This window comes from Populus alba, chromosome 2, assembly GCF_005239225.2.
Source record: "Populus alba chromosome 2, ASM523922v2, whole genome shotgun sequence".
Lineage (NCBI taxonomy): Eukaryota > Viridiplantae > Streptophyta > Magnoliopsida > Malpighiales > Salicaceae > Populus > Populus alba.
Window position 1 is genome coordinate 13,833,505 of NC_133285.1, and position 15,663 is coordinate 13,849,167.

Genomic DNA, 15,663 nt, shown 5'->3' on the forward strand with positions numbered 1-15,663 from the left:
TACTGGGATAATTGTTTGAGATGAATAGCTTTTTACTGGGCTTAGCTTTGTTTCCATGAACGAATCTATCAAGCTTTCTCCATGATTCAATTATGACAGATCCACGACATGCTCTTCAGAACCTTCAAAATCGCTATCGCTATCCCAACCTGAGCAATAAGAGCGAGATGAAAGATTCAAGATGGGATCAGAAATGTGAGGAGCACATTCACATTGCTGGCTTGGCTTTGCTACGTTTCGGGATTCAATTTGCTAGGTAGTTTCCATGAGATGTCTAGATCGGGATCTTTCTTTCCTAAATAAAGTCACTGATTCTCATTCCCATAAGATTTAATCTGACGGAACAATACAGTATCTGGTCTTTGATCTTGGAAGAATCCGCACAAAGATCTATGAAAGAAAATCACGGCCGGCCGGCTTCAACTTGCATTCCGGGCCACCATGGCTGGTAGGAAATGAGCCTTAAAGCTTTTGACAGTGAAAGAAAAGTTAGCATCACGAGAGATAAATTCTACTTCGCAGGACGTGGATGATAAGGATTCCACGTATCAACAAGATCATGTATAGACCCTGAAAGGGACTGCCTATAATTTTAATCTGAACAACATTTCCATCCATCGAAGTTGCACAAGTAATTTTCAAAATGGTCAACCACATAGTTCGTTGCACCTTTTAAATTTCACAAATGACTATCTATATCACCGAGGGCGGAGGCATGTTGAAAGCTTGGATGGGTTTTAATTCAGGACAAGATTTTATCGATATTTTTTAATTAGTTTTATGATAAAAAAAAAATTTTAATTCTTGATTGAATTACCAAAGACTTTTGAAAATTTATGTGAAGCCTTCTAATATGATGTTTTAGCTTGGGTTAAAATTTTAAAATTTTTGGAGAAACTCAGAAATTTGATGAAAAATCACAATTTGACCAGTTTTACGTTATTAGATATAATTTTCAATCCGACCATCAGATTGAGCTAAAATTTTATGAGGGATCTTAAAATATATTGAATAAAATCTGATTAAAATTTTAAGATGAATGGAGCTTGGTAATGCTAACAAAAAAAAACCGTCAAATAAAAGCAAAACGACTCATTAAGGGTAAAATAATTATTTGCCATTAAAAATAAAACAAATCAACTCTTTCTTTCTTTTATATGTTGCCGACTAGATAGAAGCAGAATAGAAAAAGAAAAAAAAAAGACTAGAGAGAAAGAGAGAAAAGTAAGGGAAAACATAAAAAAAAAAATTCAAGGAAAAAAAATAAAAAAAGTGAGAGAATAACCTAATTACAAAATCCAACTTATAAAACATTAATCTAAAACAGAATCAAGTGAATGAATGAGGAATTGAGAGAGGAAAAAATTTTAATTACTTTGTTTTCTAGTTGACATGAAATTATTATTTTATCTCGGTTGAGGGGTTATTACAATATCGATTTAGATTCTATTATAAATGAATTATATTCCACAAAACATCAAAGGATATAACTTCAATAGTAGGTTTATTTTTATTTTCACTTTAATTTTATGTACTTTCAAATTTATTTGTTAATATTTTGGATAGTGTATTTAAATTAAAACTTTATTATTAACTTCAAAATTCATGTACATTAGTTAATAATTGATCTTAAAAAAAGATATATAATTATTTAATAGCTCAGGACATAAAAAAAAAAAAAAATTGCTTACTTCACCATTGTATATCACCATGAGTGTAAAACACAAAGCAAAAAACATTATAAAAAAAAAAAAAAAAAAAAAAAAAGCAAAACCTTTTGTGTTGCCTCTAATTATCTGCAGTTTGGTCAGCAAACTACCACGCACGAGCAAGGAGCATGCTTGTGATGTTCAATATATGCACACCTTCTCTATTGATTTGTAGGTAAACAACTCAGTTTTCTCATTGTAACACAAACAGCGCCATCACCACTTAAACATAAAAATTCCGATGGAAATCACTGATATATTCCCCTCAGGCTAGTTTTGGCGACGAAATCTTCCCGTCAGTAAAAAACGCAACGAACCCTTCCTTATTTACATACAAAAATTTCCTTCAGGCAATGTCGTATTTTTTTGGCTGCGATCATTCATACTAGATATGGGATTATGTGGTTTTTTTTTTACATTACATATATTTAATTGCATGAATATTCTTCAAGATTGCATTTGATTGGAGTCGAAAGATAAAATAAATATATATAGAACAGGTACAAACGTATTTAATTAGAAAAGGAGTATTTTAAACAGTGTAATGGATATTTTGCTTTACTTTATAATGAAATTCTTCCTCCATCGTCTTAATTCCTAATATATTATATGAATAGGGATTAGATTTTGAGCTAAACAATAGGGAGTGTGGTTTTTTTTCATCCTTCTCTTCTTCTTTCCCCCATAATCCTCCCTTCCGCTGGTCTAAAGTAAAGAAATTCATCGCATGCTACGTGACAATATGTAAATCAAAGAATTTACAAAGCAAGATCTAGCCAGCTACAGCTAGAGCCCACTATACATGATTCTTTTTGTGACGTGGCACATAAGGTTCTACATTTGAGGGAAAAAGGTCACCACTTTTTGTCTCGCGCCCCCTCCATAAATTAGACATGGTTAATCATATGGACACTTTCGGTTGTCCTTCTGTTGTTTACTATTTCATTAATAGAAGCAAAAGACCCACCGGCTCAGTCATTAATCTCTTAATTAAAGAGCAACAAAAGGTGCAAATATATAGCTAGCTGGCTTTGTTTTGATGGGGAGGGGCAATGCAGATGCATACAGCTGTAATGTTGGTCTCCAAAAGGTAATTAGATGCAATTACCATCATGATGTTTTTGTTATTGCATGGATTTCTTCTTACATTGCTGTACTTTAGCTGGTAAATGCTGAGATGTGTCTTGTAAAAAAAAGGGAAAATGTCGAGAGGTGTCCCAAATTCTTGTTTGTAAATGGGAAAAAAAGGAAGGTATCAATTAGTGACAGTACGTTTTTGGATCAGTATAAGAAGGGAAATATATATATAGCACAAAAATGGATAATTACTCTGCTCGACAACTATATGATTCTTACTCAACAGAAGAAAAGATACAGAATTATAACCCTTTAATCTCCTTTGGTTAATGGGGCCAAAAATAATTACCATGGGAAAGGAAGATGCCTGCATACAGCTGTGCCATGCATTGTTTAATTTGTTTCTGAAATTAGCCACAAGCATCTAGTTGCCTACGTACGAAAATGAACAGCTTTTAATTTTGCATTAATTATTTGGAACCATACATACAAGGATATGTGTTTAAGTTGATTCTTCCATGGTTCCTTGAGATCAAATCTTGGACTGTTAGCATCTCTGTAAACTGTGGTGTTGTTTATGAATCACGATCCTTAGAGGCACGTACGTAGCTAGCAACCATGTGCATGGATCCATAACTATTGATCTCTACGTTCTTCGTGTTAATGACAATCATTAAAAAGATTAATACTTAGCTCCCAACGTGATATGATTTGCATAAATATTCCATGTCAAGAACAAAAGGAGTCCTAATTAATGCCTCGACAGAAACCTGACATGACATTACATTACACAATTTGTACTGAGATTATTGCTAAAAAAACTCGGACAAATGATGCCTATATTCTTCGTTTTCCACACATGAATGAAGCTTACGTAACCTGAGAATTATTAATAATATGATTATCTAAATAACTAGAATAATCGGTAAACTTATATAAATATAAATGTTAAGTGATCTAGGTCTAGGTCTATGGTACTTCATTTTCTAGGAGAGTAATTCAATATGAATAAGATATGTTTTGCGGTATTTTTGTTAGTAAATCTTTTTTTTAACTAAGTGGTATCGAAACTCATGTTACAATTCAACCCTAAAAAGTGATATCTCTCTTAAATATTTTAAAAAAAAAATGGTAGCAAAGCTAGTTTGATCTAGTTGATGTTTAGAAGGATTAGAGCATGTATGTAGGGGGGGAAATCCCAAAAAAAGTGGATAATAGAGTAATATCCAAAGGGAAAATAATAAAAAAGGAGATGCAAGATAATAAACCACCCTAACAATAGAGTACTTGAGACCTTATGTAAAGAGAGATGAGAGAGAGACCAAGTATTGTAGCCAGCTAAACATGTTTTGTAACATTGTTTAGGTGAAAGTAAATTACAAGCAGGTGGCGTGCAGCCAGCAACAGTCCTGTTCGAGATTGATTTTAGTTTGACAATAACAACACACAGAACGCCTTTCTTGCCCTGCTATAAAGCAAATTTGCTTTGCCTTTTCTCTCTTTTTTGTTCTCTTATACAGCTCGATCGATAGCACTCTCAGCTTGAAGATGAACACGTGGCTCACCCGTGATTCCCATGCTATAATTTACTTGCTACTATTGCTTCAAAACCCTATGCATGTCCAGCTTCAATAAATTAATTTGATCCTCTCCATCATCATCTACACGTTTAAATAATACAAAACGCCACCAGAAAATAATTCTTTCATAGTAATGTTGAGAAAGCTGCCCACAGAAAATGCCTCTCCTTTGATTGTTGTGATGCAAGCGTGTTACACCATGCAATGCAGCCTACATGTATAAAATGTTAAAATATGTTAAACATGATTAGAATTGGTTTCACGTGCCTTGTTTAAGGAAAATTAATTAAGAGGTGGATTAATGACCAATGCCACTCATCTCAAATTCAATTATTATCTTAATCACCATCCCTTAATTGACATCTGGCTAGTAATCAGGGGCGGAAGTGAGAGGGGCAAGCAAGAGCCCGGCCCCCTCAAGATATTTTAATTTTAAAAAAAGAGGTGTCATATTTGTTATTTTAAAAAAGTGGGTCTTATTACAGTAATTAATTATGACTTTACTTTTGATTTTCTAATTTACTTTTGACCTCCATGGAAAAAAAAAAAAATATATATATATATATATATATATATATATATATAAAGGCATTACTTTGTGAAATTAAAAAAGAAACATTAATTTATCCTAATATAAATCTTCAGATTGCAAACGATCAAATAAAGAAATAAAAATATAAATCGTGAACAAAAAAGTTTTACAAAAAGATTGAAGCAGAGTCACTAATTAATTTTTAGGTTGGAGATATGAATAATAAAAAATGCATTACAAGTTTTGTTTTCTACACGGGAAACATAATATTCACATGAAGTTCAAATAAATAAATAAAAAAATAGTCACTTCGTTAACATGTGAAGCTGAATATATATCTACTACATCATGTGTTTATCATTTCAAATGGCTAAAGAGATTATTGAAGGAATTGTGAATGTCATAAGAGAAGCCTACTAAAATTTATGTGGACAACTCATCAGTCATTACATTAACAAAGAATCCACTTCGTTAACATGTCAGCCTGAATATATAACTACTGCATCATGTGTTTGTCATTTTCAATTGCTAAAAAGATTATTGAAGGAATTGTGAATGCCATAAGAAAAGCCTACTAAAATTTATGTTGACAACTTATCAGTCATTGCATTAACAAAGAATCCAGTATTTCATGATAGAAGTAAGCATATTGACACAAGATTTTATTACTTATGAGATTTCATTGCAAATAATAAAGTTAAAGCCAAGTATGTGAAGACACAAGACCAAGTTACGAATATATTCACAAAACCACTCAAATATGATGTTTTTATCTGGATGAGAGATATGTTGGGTGTTATAAAGAAATCAAGTTTAAAGGGGGATATTGAAAGTAAACGAGATTCCGAATATAAAAAACAGAGAAATCAATCTACCATTTAAAAACTGATTGACCGGTTGGAATAAGTTGAATTGATCGACCGGTTTAGTCGGTAGAATACTATTTCTATTTAGATTAGGATTTCCTTGTATTAGTTTAATTCATTAATTATTTAGGACTTTATGCCTATAAAAAGGCTTGTAATTCAGTATTATTTATAAACACACAAAAAAAAAATTAGTTAAGAAAGCTTAGAGAGAAAACACTTAATAAAAATATACATTCCTATCAATCTTCTTTTTATTCTTGAAATTTTTACTTTGCATTGCTTTTTTTTTTTAATTTTCTACCACATTCATCCTTCTTCCAATAGTGAAAACCATGGATTCAATTACCATAAAATTAAAGCTAAGTAAAACCACATAAGTCCACTGGTTTTGAAAGAAAAAACAACTCCTTAGCCGACCATAATTTGATTTGTTTTTGTCATTGTTACGATTTTAAAAAAAAAAAAAAAAACACTAGATTTAGAAGAAAAAAAATATATTTTTTATTTGTGATTTAAAAAAAAAATAAGATTTAAAACTTGCGTGTAGATGTGAAATGGATTTTTGTATTTAAAATAAATGAAAAACATGTTCACCTTCTACAAAATCAAAACATAATTATATATGGGGTTTAGTATTAAAAAAAAAAACATCAATTATTTAACTAATTAAATGATTTTTTCTCCATTATTAAACAAAAAAAAAAAAACCAGTCTCTTTCACAGTACCAAAAGTTTTATTAACCCTTTTTCTACCAGCCCAGCTCCTATATAAAGACCTGCACCTGGCACACTGTTTGCTCACACTCCACCTTCTCTAAAACAGTCGCATATATCTGTTTAATTCGTTATAGCATTTAATCTCTTCATGGCTTCAGGTTCTAGCAATTGGACTTCAAAGCAAAACAAACTGTTCGAAAATGCCTTGGCCAAGTGTGATCTAGAATCTCCTGATCGCTGGCAGAATCTTGCCAGGGCTGTTGGAAAAACAGTGGAGGAAGTGAAGAAGCATTACCAGATACTTGTTGAAGACGTCCAGCAGATTGAAGCTGGTGAAATCCCTCTGCCCAACTACACTAGCAGATCTGGAGCTAGCAACAAAAGCTGCCATTGCATTGATGGTCAAGCACAAAGGTACATCAACTAACACACACACACACAGAGACCTATAATAAAATATTAAATTATCTGAAGAATCTACTTATTTTCGTCTAATTGCTTCTTCATAACACGAGAATTAGATTCTGCATTGCTACTTCTGTTCTGTCCATGACCGATCTCTTTGTTTACATGCAGGGTGAAGAATCTTAATCTCAACTGAAGGATACATGAACTAAGCTAGCTGTAGAATAAAGATCCATTGCGCTACAAATGACAATAGGCAGAAGTAGCAGCAGCAGTGTTATTAGCTAGCACCGAAAATGGGATTACGATCTCCCTTTGTTTTATCTGTTTAATTACTTTCTCGTCAAACATTAATTATCAGTTAATATCTCTTAATTTCCTGCTTGTAAACATGCACGTACCAAGCTGGTCGACTCACCATATATATATATATATTGGTGACTGCTTACTGTATCCCTCCCATGTTTGCCCTTACTATAATGGATTCTCATTATGTTATTCGTTTCCTCTTCATTTTGATCCAGCTAGCTTTAAGAATATTAGAGTTTCAAGCTAAGAATTAGTAGGTATTGGCCTATCTCCCTCCCTTTCAAAAGCTAGCTTATAAGGTGAAGTTTTCTTTTAACATTTATAAACTCTCCCGCTAGCCCCCTCCATAACCTGTGTGTGGGGATCACCTTCTTAACAATCTCCTCCTCACACATCGGGTCTTGGGTTAGAGCCTCAACAACTCTTTTCTCGTTTTGACTATATATAGCCAGGGTCTGGTTTTTGTTAACAAATCTCGGGCTCTGATAGATGATCTTGACTTATATTCCTTTCAAAATTTATATATATATATATATATATATATATATATATATAAATAATGGAGAGTTTTATTAGTAAGCCAGAAATCATTGAGAGAACGGTATTTTGAAAGAAAAGAAAACATGATACAAGGTGAGAATTTCTCTTAACTCTCCACCTGCGCTTTCCACAGCCGATGGATGGATGGAATCATGGAGGATAACCTGAACAAAGAGGATAAGAGAGAAACAACGCCCTGTGTTTTCCCCAGAAATCTGTCGTCAAGAGGCAAAAGAAAATGCCAATACCTTTACCTATGCTGTGTTGTATGGTCACTTATCTGGAAACAATTAAGCAACTTTTGTTAAAAAGAGATTCGCCTTGTCCGTGAAACATGAGTGATGAGATAAGATTAATCGGCGTTTTAAATTAATTATTTTAAGTTGACTTGAGATGCTGCAGGTAATCATTGTGATTTATTTTTATAGAGAAGAAATATCATGCATCCACATGCGATGTGATTTGACATGAATATTGCTAAGGGGGCTTGATATATGGTTAAAAATTAAGGATTAATTATTACAAAAATATTTTGTAAGAGTGTAAAGATTGATTTCTAAAAATATTTGATGGGTTAATAAATTGAATGGTTAAATATTATTGAAAGGAAAGATCAAATAATAAAATCTCTAGTGATGATTAATGAGAGAAAATAAAAATTATTGTGAGTTTTGAGATAAAACGACGTGAGAAAAAAATCAAATCAATGGATAGGAATTTTTGGGATAAAAATAATGGTTATTGTGTCAAGATATATTGACTTTAGTCAATTATATTAAAAAAATAATAATTTGAAAATTAATTTAAACCCACAAATAGAGAATAGTTCTTGCCTTGGAAATTAGTTTCCCAAGTTTAAAAGGGCTGGGCCATATTCTGTATCGGTCCAACCTAATTTAATATCTAAACTCTCTAAGCCTTTCGGCCCAATAATTATAAACAAAGCCCAATGAACCCTCCCCAGTTCCTGAATGCCAACCTACTTCGTACGCAAGCATTTTCTCAAATTTTTTAATAAACAAATTTACTATAAAAAAATTTTATATTTTTATATTATATTTAATATTAAAAATAATTTTTAAAAAATAAAAAAATATTATTTTAATCCTAACAATAAAAAAAAAAAAACTTCAACCCTCGAAATCGAATCCCGAAAATTCCTTATCTTTGTATCGAATATCTCCTCCTCCCATCTCTGTGTAGTTGCTAGACCGATTCAGAGTCTGAAGTCAGAAACCCTAGTTCTGCTCGTTTCGACCTTTCTTCTCTTTAGGAAAAGACAATCGAGTTCCTATTGGTCAGGGAGAAGGGAAATATCTCCTCTTGCCCCTATTCCTCCACCACCATCCGCGAACTGTATGGTGAAATAGTTTCGTCTTAATTCTCTTTTTCTAGAGGTGAATCAGGAGCTGGTGATGTGGATTAAAAAAAAAAAAAACTAAAAACAGAGAGAGAAGGAAGCTAAGAATTAAAAGTGGAGAAAGAAAAGCCAGAAAGAAGAGTAAATTTGGAGGATGAATAAAATAACTATCTCACAAAATAATTAAAATATATATATAAAAAAATGTCTAACTATTATACTCATAATTAAATTTATTTAAAATAAATAAACAAAAAACAATAAAATAAGCTTAGATAAGTTTAGTCCCCAACCAAAAAATAATAAATTAAATCATTTTTTATCATTTTTGTGTATATACTTGAATAGTTAGTAATGTAGGTTTAGTTTCCCCACCTCTCCTGGGGGTTGGAGATACTCAATGTTTTTTTGTTTATAAACTCAAATAATCATTAGTGTAGATCTAGTTTCCCCACTGATTTTTCTAAGGGTTGGAGAAATTCGAATCTCATCAAGCATAATTGTAAGCAAATTTGGTAATGCTTCCTAAAGATTTTGATTAATTTGTTGTAATATGTTTTTAGTGATCAAAGTATAGTCTTAATCAAGTTAGCTTACGTAATAAACTAGAAATCGTTGAATTTTATTATCCATGGTAAAAATAAGTTTTTTATACATAATAACATTGATATTATTTAAAATAAGTTGATTTCAATAGAATCTTTAGAAGTGAGAATAGACAGCATTTCAAAAAAATCATTTAAAATTGATCGTGGTTTCTTACATGTGACTAGATTCTTAAATTTAAATATTAAACTAAAAATAATACAAATAAATAACTTTGGTGTTTTTCATAAATATAATATATAATTTAATATATATATACATTTTAAATCATAGTCATATCTGCCAGTCAATTTTCGACAGCGACCGAAACCCTCCGGTTGTGTTTTCTAGCTGAGCTGACTAATGGTTGGTATGGTTTTGTATTATCCAAGGGACTCCCAATCCATGACAGCTTTTTATTTTCTTATCCTTTCTTCTCTATTTTTCTTTTGCTTTCCACCTTTCCATTTCTTTTAGTGGGAAAAAAATATATAACTTAATTATCATGATTTATCAAAATAAATTAATTGTTAAATTTGTTATTAAACATAATTAAATAATTTTTTAATTAATGTTGACCATCCATAATTTAAGTTGATAATGATCTTCCTTTTCCATTTCTGATTTATTAGTAAAATAAAAAATATATATATTTCAGAAAAAATATTATTTTAATGTATTTTATAAAAAAAAAATATTTTTTTAAAAAAAATACCTTTTTATATATATATATATATTAGGCTTTCTTTTTTTCTTTTTCTTTTTAATTTAGTCAACTCATTGATTAAATGCAGATCATCCAATCATGGATCTTGGACAATTTAATTCGCAAAAAGGGAAGAAGAATATTGCAGCAATCAACATTAACTTACGCATGCAGAAACTAGGAGAATAATCTCTTAACTAGTGAGGGCATTCCTTGAATCAAAACGAATATGAACTACATACCTGTCCATTACCAGCAAGATTGATACAAATGGGAAATACCAAGACTGGCTTCTTTCAATGGAAAAAAGAAAGAATGATTTCATACAACAAACAAAAACCAAGAAAACCTCATCTGAAGGAGCTTTGAATTTCCTCCAATGTTCTTCCTTTCGTCTCAGGAACCCACATACTCACAAATACCACAGCAAAAGCACTCACAACCGAGTAAATGATAAAAGTTCCTGTTCACAAGAAACATGTTTAAATTATTATAACAGTGAAGGTGATCCTTCTTTTAGTCAGAGAGATTGAGAAGCAAACCTCCGGTGCTCCAATCCAAGAGCAAATTTGCAGTCATTGTGACCAAAAAGGAGATCAGCCAGTTGGCTAGTGTTGCTACACTTCCAGCAAGGCCCTTAATGTTGACCGGAAGAATCTGCATTCACATATTTATTGCAGTTATTGGCCAAGAATCATGGCTATCCTTTCAAGATACAGAGGCACTAATCTATCAGTCCAGTCTTCATGAAAGAAGCAGGAAAGCTTGCCCACAATGTTGCATGGTTTGAAGAACCTCAATAAGGTTATTAAATAATGCAAAAACACAAGATCATCAAAAGCAATGCAGGCAGATATTGAATTTTATTTGAAACATCAAAGCAAGTAAAATCTTGTCAGGTATGATGAGAAAGGCAAATTTGAAAGCAGTAATGCCATTAAACAGTAATCAAATATCTGTACCTCCGACATTATTACCCACGGGATGGGTCCCATTCCCAAAGAGAAGGTAACTACCATGGCCTGAAAAAAGGTGGTTTGCCAGGAATTTAGAAACTGGTAAGTTTTTTTAAAAAACAAAAAAACCTGGGAAGCTACTGCAGTATAAATGTTACTTACCACAACTCCAACTACCGACAAGATCCCCAATATGCTATACAAACTAGAGTCTTCCGGCACAAACCCCTGAATCAATTAACAACATGGAGGGCAAAAAAACCTTATGCTGCCGCATAACCAGGTAACTGCCAATCTTGCTTGTAGTATCATGAAAAGAACAAACAAATTCACCATGTACTTACCTTCACAAAAAACGATACAGCAACAATTAGGAGACTGATAGTCATCCCAGAAGTGGAGACCTGCGACAGAATAAAAGGAAACTGCTTTGAATTGCTATTCATCCAAGCAAGAATTTTTAATCATAATAACTATGGTTTTGCTTTGACTCACTATAAGCAGAAGCCGGCGACCTGTTCTATCTACCAACCATGTTGTAATTCCAGTTGCAATCACCTGTACACCACAAACCTCCAGTTACAACTACAGTCTGAGACAGTCTTCTTGCGACATGAGATAATTCACATTGTACTGCAGAAAAAGAAAAAATCATTTTGCAAGTCCTCCAAAAGCTATACCTGAATGGCACCAACCCCAACTGTAGCCACATTGCTATTTTTAACCCCTGTTCAAAATTAAGGCAATTTATCAGAACCGTTTAACACTAAGCTGATCTTGCATGATTAGGAAAATTAAAATGGAACTTATGTAAAGCAATTTGCATATACAACATGAGGATTGATATATCAAACATAAAAAGTGGCACCCCTTGGGAGAAAGTTGGCAATTAATGTGAGTTTATTTCATTGCAGACATTGTCAGCAACTTAAAGGTAATATGTGCAAATAAATCCTTTGATTAATCTAGTTTTCTGGCACAACCACAACTCCTTAATCCAGGAAACATTAGCATATCTTTTCAGAATGGACTTCCTATTTTCCCACTGATGACCATATTTTCCCAGAGAGAGAGAGAGAGAGATCCTAAACAAGGTGTGTTCACAAGCTTTAAATGGCAACGGACAACTAGTTTTTCTGAATTGATTCTCTACACTCACAATGGCACATGTAATCAATATGTTAAAATCATAAAATCTATTAGTTTTTCTGAAAATATCAGTTTTATTTTCAAAAGGAGAAAAATGGTTTATGGGTTCTCATGCCATGGTGAAAGAACCTAGTAAAATGCTCCAGAATTCAGAGTAGATGGAGGAATAGGTTGTGCTTACCAGCAGTTGCAAAAATGTTACTCGAATAGAATAGAACGCCATTAATTCCACTAAGCTGCTGCAGGATAAGCAATCCAATTCCAACCTGCAATGCAGATATTGATTAACCAAAACGACTTAGGTTTTTGTTTTAGAAAGGTCTACTGGAGAGGGGAAAACAAAAGAATTCTCAGCATAATTATTACCATTAAAGGGAACCAATATCGTTTACGCTTGAGCTCTGCAAATCGGATTGTAGTCCTTCTACTTGTTGATGCTACAGCTCTCTAAACAGTGCCAGTTTAGCAAAGTTAAAAAACTACCTTGGCTAACAACTTGCAAGTTGCATCCAATGAAGCTGTGCACGAAGAAGCACAGCAACTTGTTGCAGTTAAAATTATTTCAACAACACTAAATACCTTGATTTCATGCACTTCAACGGAAATATCAGTATCAAAACCCCGAAGAACTTGCAACGAAGATTCAAAATCTTCTGTCATGCCCATTTTAGCCTGATTTGGAGAGGAGGCGGCAAGAAACTTGCATCAATAAACATAACAATATCTCAGATACATTAAGAGAACAGCACACTTCATAAAGTTTACCAGCCAACGAGGAGATTCTGGAATGAAGAACAGGCCTGGTATCAAAATTGTACATGGCAATATCCCTGAAAAGAAGTTGATCAAGTTATTATCATCAGAAAATGTTAGGTTTTACCATCATTTGATTAATTATACTCATTCTACCACTGCTTTTTTAAAAAAAAATTATGACCATAATGATTGGTAGAACAAGAAGAGCAATATTTAAGATAAGAATTTCATCTCTCTGGTGGAATGGAAATCAGAGATAGTCTTTTGGAACTTTACCCAAAACAGCAAGTATTCTCCATTCAACAAACAATCCAAGCAGATAAGCAAGCATGATTCCAATCGTCACAGAGAGCTAGAAACAAAATACCAAATTTTGATTAATTTTTTAAAGCAATCAAATCCTGATACTAATATTCCAAGATAACACAAGTTCCAGAAATGAATAAGCTAAAAAATACAGCTAACCTGATTCACCGAACCCAATGCCCCTCTCAAGTTTTGAGGTGCTATCTCTGCTATGTACACAGGCACCTACAAGCAACAAACCTCTAATATTCCGTGCATTATTATAACACAAACCCAAACTGAAAAACCAAATAAACATTGAGAAATTACCGTGTAAGAGATAATTCCCACACCAAAACCTTCCAATAACCTTCCCATATATAGAAATGAAGTATCCTACTCAATCCAAAAAAAAAAAGGTCAATCCTTTATTACTGTAATGACTTACCAACATTTTAAATAGGCATAGAGTCAACACGAGAAATGGCTACGAATTTATAACTCACTTTGGCAAAAGATATAGCTAGCCATCCAATAATATTAGGAATAGCAGCAATCATTAAAGACTGCAATCAATAACCAAAAGAAGAAAGCAAGCAAGAAATCAATAATTCAGTGATCCAAGACCCAGATAAGCAATATAATCAAAAAAGAAAAAACATAAATCAATCTCAATCATACCCCTTTTCGTCCAATATACTCCGCAATTTGACCACTGGCTATAGCACCAACCATAGCACCCACATTTGACAGTGAACCAAATAAAGAGAACTAACCCAACAAACAGCAATTGTTTTAGATACCCAGTTCAGAAACATACTAAACTAAACTAAACAACAAGACAACAGCAACATATTCAGAATAAAACCAAACCTCGGATACAGTGAGTCCAAGATCCGCCATTATTGAAGCTTGAGTTGGTGAAGAGTAACCAGACTACAAACAAGAAAGAAACAACATGAAAAAAACAATCAAGAAAGAAGAAGTGTTTAGACGTTGAGGATAAGTTACTTACGGTGAAACCGAATTGGATGGGGCCCAAAGCGACAATCAAGACGCAAGCAACGACAGAGATAGAGTTATCACGAATGGCCTGAGAAGAGCCCATCATGCTAGATTGTCTTGAGCTCATACGGTACCAACTCCCTGTGTGTAAAAATGGTTTCCGTATATCTCCCCTTCCATCTTCACTGTCATCCCTGAAACTCATTTTTCTTTCTTCCCTTACTTTATCTTCAGATCTCTCTCTTATCTTACAGGGCTACGAACCACCTCTGTTTTCTTGCTTTGGCCTTCTCAAGCTTTTGCACCTTGTGTTTTCTTGATGAGAGAAAAACTAAAATTAGCAAAGAGAAGATAATTGCTTTGATAGTTGATTGGAGTGAAAAAGACAGATGCTGCAGAGAGACAGAGAGACGGTTAGGTAAGCGCCTGGGCTGGAGAAAATTTACAAGCACTCTCTGCTAGTCAAATCAATTATATAGGCTGCATTTGTGTTTAAAATATTTTTAAAAAGTTAATATTTTTTTATAAATTTAAATAAATTTACAAAAAAAAATATTATTTTCATATATTTGTATTTTCAAATATTATCCTAATATAATGAGATTTAATTTTTATTTTATAATGCATATAATTAAATATTAAAATTATAGAATTTAATATTTTTTAGAATGAAAAATATTTCAAAAAAAAATGGATGTGAAAATAAAATAAGCACTTAAAAATATAATTTTAAAATAATATATTTTAAATTAAATTAAATCAATACATAACGTAGGCTTTAACTTGGGTTATAAGCTGAGTTATATTTTATAAATATAATGTTTTTAAAAAAATTACTATTCCTTACTTGGTTTTTATTGATTAATTTTTTTATTTATTTGAAAACGTATTATGATGAAGACGAAGATTATAATATTAAAAATTAATATTTTAAAGTTAAACTTTTTTAATATTATTATACTATTGGTAAATGATAGTTAATTTAAATCTCACCAACTCTACAGCTTAAATTATTCAAAAAATATTTGTCTGAAAGGCATTGCAGGGAGTAGTGGCTGTAAATATCTGTGAATGGCTGGAGTAGGAGAGAAAAATGCAAGAATGAGTTTGTCGCAGGCATGCA

The 15,663-nt window shown here is 32.4% G+C and overlaps 2 protein-coding genes across 2 annotated transcripts; one reads left to right on the forward strand and one right to left on the reverse strand.

The window, feature by feature from the left end:
• Window positions 1-6,560: 6,560 nt before the first annotated feature.
• LOC118056213 (protein RADIALIS-like 3) lies at window positions 6,561-7,402 on the forward strand. Its single transcript, XM_035068367.2, has 2 exons — window positions 6,561-6,898; window positions 7,061-7,402. Exons 1-2 carry the CDS (start codon window positions 6,633-6,635, stop codon window positions 7,083-7,085), a joined length of 291 nt encoding a protein of 96 aa, XP_034924258.1. The 5' UTR covers window positions 6,561-6,632; the 3' UTR covers window positions 7,086-7,402.
• Window positions 7,403-10,575: 3,173 nt separating this feature from the next.
• On the reverse strand, window positions 10,576-14,987 carry LOC118056214 (sugar transporter ERD6-like 6). Its single transcript, XM_035068368.2, has 18 exons — window positions 14,551-14,987; window positions 14,409-14,471; window positions 14,217-14,306; window positions 14,042-14,101; window positions 13,866-13,931; window positions 13,716-13,781; window positions 13,527-13,602; window positions 13,260-13,324; window positions 13,074-13,166; window positions 12,861-12,941; window positions 12,676-12,760; window positions 12,026-12,072; window positions 11,841-11,903; window positions 11,690-11,749; window positions 11,508-11,573; window positions 11,352-11,411; window positions 10,932-11,046; window positions 10,576-10,852 (listed from the first exon to the last, which is right to left on the reverse strand). The coding sequence occupies exons 1-18, from the start codon at window positions 14,743-14,745 to the stop codon at window positions 10,740-10,742; spliced, it is 1,464 nt and encodes a 487-aa protein (XP_034924259.1). The 5' UTR covers window positions 14,746-14,987; the 3' UTR covers window positions 10,576-10,739.
• Between the last annotated feature and the right edge of the window lie 676 nt (window positions 14,988-15,663).